Below are 6,830 nucleotides of genomic sequence, written 5' to 3' on the forward strand. Positions count from 1 at the left end.
CCCCCCACCCCTGCCCTCTTGCTCTCCTCACCTCTGCCCTTCTGTCCCCCCGACCTCTGCTCTCCTTCTCACGCCTCTTCTGCTCCCCCTCCTCCCTGCCCTCCTGCTTTCCAGCTCCATGCTCAGCCTCTGGATACAAGGACCCTGAGACCCTGCTCCTGAAGTTTCCACCACAGGGAGATGCCACCAGGCATGTGGCCTCTCATACACTCACTGACCCCGGAGTCCCTGCCAGGAAAGCTCCTTCAGAAAAGCTCATTCTGAAGTCCTGCTCTCTCCTTGGAGGGCTGTGTCAGGAGCACGTGCCTTGCCTCCTCTGGAGACACAGAGGCCGCAGCACCTGACGCCCGCCACGACTCCCCACAGCCTCTATGGTCCTGCAGCTGGACAGGCCCCAGGCAGGTACAGGAAGGACGGAGAGTCCTTGCAGCCTTCTGCCCACACAGGGTCACACTTCATGGCTCAGGTGTCACGGTGCCACTCATGCCAATTGAGAACCTGTCTCTGCAGAGGGGGGTCAGAAGGCAGCACAGCCCAAGACTCGGGTGGGCTAGGGACTCACGGGACAGCCCACCCCCTGGGCTCCAAAGGGAACATTCCCTCTGCTCATCTGGCCAGAAGGAAGCAGCCCGCCCCACAGCAGGAAGGCACCAGCAGAACCCACAGGCCAGGCTGGGCCCAAGCCCCACAGCCCCCAAGTCAGCACAGCCGCTCCCTCTGGCTGGCTCACAGTGGACGACGGATCACCCGCCTGGGAGGCACATACAGAGTCCCCTTTCCATCCCGGGGCCATGAGCTGCCCGTGGGTACAGGCGGAAGGGAAGCATCCTCCGTGAGAGAAGAGAACACCCCGGAGGCCAGCGAGCATCTGCAGAATGGAGGGACCTCGGAAACCCTGGAGCCCGGAGGGCCTCTTCCAGCACCTCCCCCCGGCCAGGGAGGGGCCTCAGGCTCCGGAGAAGTGCAGGGGTCCAGGAGCCCAGCCTGGCTCTGTGTGCCTTCCACAAAAGGGGTTTGGGGCAGGAGCAGACCCAGGCCTGAGGTGGACAGTGCAGCCCCACAGAGCTCAGGAGGATGGCCTTCCTCACCCAGAGAAGGGAAGGGGCTGAAAGACCAGTTCCCCTCTGCGGGCAGGTGGCCGGGACGGCGCGTGCGCGGCAAGAGGCTGGGAGGAGGGCTCTGGGCGCCTGGGAGAAGAAAATCCACTTAAAAACGGGCTATCCCTCCTCTAAAGCCCCAGCTAGAATGGAACACACGTCCCCCACGTCCCCCCCGTCCTCTGCCAGCCCATCCAGCCTCAGTGCCGCATGGTGCAGACTCCAACACTGGTCACCAGAAATCAAGGGAGTCCAGGGCATGAGAACAGAGCCGCTGCAGCGCCCGCGCTCAGAGCCCCAGCTCTCCGTCACGCCTTTGTCTTCCAGGCCTGAGACCACAAGCACACATAGGGTCATGGTGTGGACACAGGGCATGAGGCCACTGGACCCCACAGGCCACTCCCAGACCAGGGCTCCTGGTGTTGACTGCAGCGAGTTCCCTAGAAAATTCACCGTGCGTGCCCCATGCCCGACGGCCCTCCCTCCCGGCCTTGGCACCACTGGCTGTCCCCTTGCTGTCCGTGGTCAGTCCCATGCCTGGGCTGCAGGGCGGCCCTGCCCTCTCTCTCTCCTCGGCTGACTGAGCACCATGACGCTGCCCCTCCCGACTGTTCCAGCACCTGGAGGCCCCGCCCCCACGCTCCCCCAGGCACAAACTCTGTGAGATGAGAGGTCCCTGCCTCCCAGCAGGGCTCTGGGTATCAGAAGAAAACCATTCCAGAGAACCCCACCACCCTCTCCACCAGGCTAGCAGGCCCCAGGGCGAAGGACAGTGCGGCCCAGCTGCCCCTGTGATCCACGGATGCCCCTCCCGACCCGCAGGCGTGAGCTCCTCTGCTCCGGCTGCAGCACGTGGCGGGGAGGGGAGCTGCCGTCCAAAGGGAATTACACCGGACACACCATTTGGAAAGAGGTTTTAGTGCGGCCGCAGGGAGCACCACCTCCGCCTCAGGCGCTAGTGAGGACACAGGCCGTCCTCCGGCGGGGAACACGGTGGGGTCAGGGCACTGTGTGGTCCCGCAAAGAGGCAGCTGAGCTTGGGCCTCAGGTCGTTCCACACCTTGCTCATCTGAAAGGGAACACGAAGAGAACATCAGCAGGCGGGGCCGGGGCTGCTCCTCACGCTCTAATCCCAGTTCCTTCCCCTGCCAGTGACAGGGAGGGAGAGGCCCTCGGGTGCATCAGCTCCTCGAACCTCTGGCAGAACCAGTGCTGCCCATCCTGCACAGAGGAAGCCCAAATGAGGAGTGGACCAGCGACCTCATGTGTCCCGTGGTCACAGACGCCCACCCAGGACCAAAGGGCCGCAAATCTGCCTGCCGCGGAATCGTGAGAAACATGACTATCGCGTCATCGCCAGTACATGCTCTAGCTGCCGTGCAGGCACTGGCCTCATGAAGCCTTGACAGGTCCAACACCAAGGCCAGCCTGGGCAACATAGGGACACCCTGTCTCCACAGAAAATCAGAAATATTAGTCGGACGTGGTGGCGCCTCCCTGTGGTCCCAGCTACTCGAGAGGCTGGGGCTGCAGTGAGCTGTGATGACACCACTGCCCTCCAGCTTGGGCGACAGAGCAAGACTCCATCTCAAAACCAAACAGCAAACCAGAAACACAGAGACCACATCCACCAAAACAGTAACACTCAAACCGAATGCAAACGGCAACCCCACTCGCCAAGCACTTTGGGAACCAGGGCAAGGAACGGATGCTGTGGATGTGAGGAGGGGAGCGTGGCAGTGAGGCAGGGGTCAGGCCAAGACCTGCCAGGCAGGGGCTCAGGTGGCCAGAGAAGGGCAGGGCGCACCCTGGGGGCCTGAGTCACTGGACCACAGCACACTCATCTCAGCATCACAGGACTGGAAATTCCTCATCACCACAATAAAAAGCCTGGTAGGACTGGGGCTATAGCATCATGCCCTGGGCAGGACAGGGCCCCACCTGTTGGTCACGTTCCTTCACTGAGGACACACCCAGCCACTCACATGTCCAAACCCAACCTGGCCCCTGAGACCCTGGCCGTGTCACACACACACATTACATGCTCCTGATACAGCAGCTGTCCCCACCTCTCCAGCCCCACCACGGCCGCCTCAGGCCTGCCATTCCCAAACTGCCGGACGGCACCCAAGGCACCAAGCACCTCCCGGGGACAGTGTGAAATCTCCTGACCATCCCAGACACTCGGTGCGGTTCAACACAAACCACAGACCACGGCTTCAAAGCTGCTTGCAGCTCCTTAATAAACAGAATTTCAGCCGGGCACAGGGGCTCAGGCCTGTAATCCCAGCGGCGCTACAGTGAGCTAGCCACCAGAAATCAAGGGCAGCTTCTCCCAGGACCTTGGGAGCGTTTCTTCTCACAGGCTGAAGGAACGGCCATCTGGAGGAAGCCGGCCAGGGATCTTCGGAGAAACACCCACCTACGCGCTCCCAGGCACCCAGAACCCTTCTCTCCGCCTCCGGGTGCCTTGGACTTCTCAAATCCCTCCAGAAGGCAAACTGTCCCTGTCTGCTCCTCCCTCCACCCCCCAGGAATCACTGGGGACACCCTCACGATTCTGATTTTGGCTACACAGGAGACTAGAAGATCTGGGTGAGCACCGTGTTCCAAGGCCCGTAAGGATCCCCACTGCACTAAAACACCTCTACAGGGCGGCCGGCCACCGCGCCGCCAGGCTGCAAGGAAGGGCGGCGGGACAACGAAAGGCCGTGGCTGAGACAGCGGCCGGGGCAGGGCGGACTCACCTCCTTGTGCCCTTGGATCTGAGAGTTGACGAAGGCGCGGAGGATGTGGGAGGTGAGCGGCAGGTAGACGTGGATGAGCTGCGTCTCCTGGTGCAGGCAGTACAGGGAGAAGTAGTTCCGCAGCTCCATTGTCTGAATCGCGTTCTCCTGCTGCAGAGCAAACAGCTGCCCTTGGAACCCAGCCGCCAACCAGAGCACCAAGGCCGGAACACCAGCGTGCTCCCTGCGCCAGGCCGGCCCCTTCTCCTTCAGCCTTCACCAGGCATTTGGAAGGTGGCGAGGTAAGAGAGGGCCAGGGAGGGAGCGCCGGGCAGGGAACCGCGTCACTCTGGGCACCCGGGCCGGCTCCCTGCCTCCACTGCACCCCCAGCTCTGTTCCAGACACATGGAGCCAACCCAGGGGAGCCCACCAGGACGGCTGTGGTCCCACCATGGCCAGGAGGGGAAAGGCTCCCACGGGCCTGCTCGGCCGCCACGCCACCCACCTCCACGATGCGGGACTCCAGCTGCTCCACAGACTCCGGCTCGCGGTTCTGCGCGGCGGCGCTCATCATTTGCCTCTTCATCAGGCTGTACTTGTGCAGCGCCCGCTGGTGCTTGTGCAGCACGCCCTTCTCATGCCGCTCGCACAGGTCCTGCCGGGCCAGGGGAGGCATTCGCCGCTGCCCTCAATGCCCGCACCAGGCCCTGCGGAGCCGGCCGAGGGAAGCACCCCCGCGAAGCGGAAGGCTCCTTCTCCCCCTGCAGCCCTGGCTTCTCAGCTCCTCCTCCGTCTCCCAGGAGTTAGACCCTAGAAGGATCCTAAGATCATTCCTGAAAGTTCTGCCCCCAACCAAGGAGCAGCCAAGACTCACCTTATAGGACTGCAGCAGATCCAAGAAGAGGTTCAGCTTCTCCACCACGTCATTCTCTTCCTGCTTACCCTGGAAGGCGAGGGGGAGCTCACCCACGCGGATGCATACAGGACACGCCCCTGCCCCGGAACTCAGACCCAAGCCTGGCCTGGGCCGGTTCCTTCCTCCCAGAGTCAGAAGGGCCCCCCAGAACCACCAGCCAGGTCTGCAGGGGGCCCGCTTCCCCACCGGCCCACCCATGACCAGGCGGAGACGCCTTCGAGCCCAGGAGTCTGGATGGGAACAAGGCCTGCGTTCCCGCAGGGCGGCTGCCCGCCCTCCTGCTCATCAGCCCGGCCTGCCTCAGGCCTTCGCAAAGCCGGCGAATCTCCCGACACACACGCTGGGCGAGCCAGGCGCCCCAGAACCCCCCCTCCTACGGCTCCATCAAGCACTGCAGAAAACCCGAGCTCCCATCGGACGCTGTGAGCTGTGTGGAAAACGTGGACGCCCGGGAGGGACACGGGGGAGCACGAGGGTGTGGTCTCCGCATCAGTAACACGAGAGAGAAACGCAGACCTAGGAAGGGGGCGCAGGGTAGGAGAGACGGCAGCTGCAGGAAGGACGCGCTGCTGATCCAGCAAGAGAGGCGGCCGCCTCGGGCTGCACGCAGAAGCACCACACTCGGCGGCGGGGGTGGCGGTGGACACAGGCTCCTCTCTGGCCCTCACACGAGGCTCTGTGCGGGCAGCACAGCCACAGAGAGAGCCCAACAGGGCAGTGAGTGCACAGCCAAGGGCGGGCAGTCCTGGAGTGGAAGGGGGCCCGTCATGGCAGAGGGATGCCCTGCTCCTAGGATCACCACAGCACCTTGGGGGGGACACGAGGTAGCCCCCACCGGCCGAACCCCATGCAGACACTGCCTCCGCCGACCCGGCTTTCACGGGTAGCAGCGCTCGGTGGGGGCGCAGGCCAGGCACAGTGCACACGGCCCGGACGCACAGTGGTCAGAGGCGTCTGTGGTATGAAGAGTCCGTCCAAAGCCCTGGGCTCCGGCTGCCACTGAGGGGAGCATCCAAGCTCTGGAGACAGCAGGGGTCCGGGGAAGGCAGTGGAAGGGGCAGCCCATCCACCCCTGACCTGCACAGCTCTCCACCGACCCCCCCAGCCACAACCGCAACCAAGCCAGGCTGAGGGCAGGTATCCTGGGGAAACCCCCAACACCCACGCCTTCAGTCACACGCCGGCCCTGAAGGGCTCCGGTCCCCACAGCTCCCGCCCTCGGTCCCCACAGCTCACTGAGCAGCTCAGGGAGACCACGCTCCCTCCACGATTCCCCCCGGGCTCCACGCGTGGCAGGGGTGGAAAGCTCAAACCACGCCCTGCACGTCAAGCTCATTAGGAGATAGTGCAGGCAGAAGAAATGACTAGGAGTTTCATGGGACACAGTCTTGGACTGGGAGCCAGGGGTGCTGCCCAGGCTCTGCTGTACCCCAGGGGACCTTAAGATGCCCCTGTCCCATGGGAACGCAGGCCTTGTTCCCATCAAGACTCCTGGGCTCAAAGGCGTCTCCGCCTGGTAATGGGTGGGCTGGTGGGGAAGGGGCCCCTCTGCAGACCTGGCTGGTGGTTCTGGGGAGCCCCTCTGACTCTGGGAGGAAGGAACCGGCCCAGGCCAGACCTCAGGCCGACTGAACAAGGAAGCTCCCCAGCCACCAACCGCACACCCAAAGCAGCTGGGATTCCAGCCAGTAAAATGTGCCAGGAGAAGAGATGTGCTAAGAGTTTCTAAAACTCAAGACGGAAAATGCCAGCTGACCGCAGATGCGCAGCTCCCACCTGACCAGGCAGGGGCTCAGGAGAATGGAGGCTTATTCCTTGGCCCAGCAGAAGAGGGGGAACTCGGGGGTCCCTCTGCTTGTGTCATTTGTCACCAAGTCCCATCTGTGGTTCAGTGCTGGATAAGGCCCTAAAGCAGGGGTGTCCAATGTTTTGGCTTCCCTGGACCACATTGGAAGAAGAATTGTCTTGAGCCACACATAAAATACACTAACACTGTGACAGCTGATGAGCAAAAGAGAGAGAGAGGGAGGAAGGGAGGGAGGAAGGGAGGAAGGGAGGGAGGAAGGGAGGAAGGGAGGGAGGAAGGGAGG

General features: G+C 63.0%; 1 protein-coding gene across 1 annotated transcript in view; it reads right to left on the minus strand.

Moving 5' to 3' along the window:
• Positions 1–1,999: 1,999 nt before the first annotated feature.
• The window catches only part of SNX8 (sorting nexin 8), a 65,427-nt gene continuing 60,596 nt past the window's right edge, over positions 2,000–6,830 (minus strand). Inside the window, exons 8-12 of the mRNA XM_011956999.1 lie at positions 5,357–5,485; positions 4,699–4,970; positions 4,330–4,479; positions 3,845–3,994; positions 2,000–2,166 (exon numbers count right to left, since the gene is read on the minus strand). Coding sequence (XP_011812389.1) covers positions 2,053–2,166; positions 3,845–3,994; positions 4,330–4,479; positions 4,699–4,970; positions 5,357–5,485 — 815 coding nt within the window. The 3' untranslated portion in view covers positions 2,000–2,052. The remainder of the gene's footprint in view (positions 2,167–3,844; positions 3,995–4,329; positions 4,480–4,698; positions 4,971–5,356; positions 5,486–6,830) is intronic.

The sequence above is a fragment of the Colobus angolensis genome, unplaced genomic scaffold (assembly GCF_000951035.1).
Source record: "Colobus angolensis palliatus isolate OR3802 unplaced genomic scaffold, Cang.pa_1.0 Scaffold43, whole genome shotgun sequence".
Lineage (NCBI taxonomy): Eukaryota > Metazoa > Chordata > Mammalia > Primates > Cercopithecidae > Colobus > Colobus angolensis.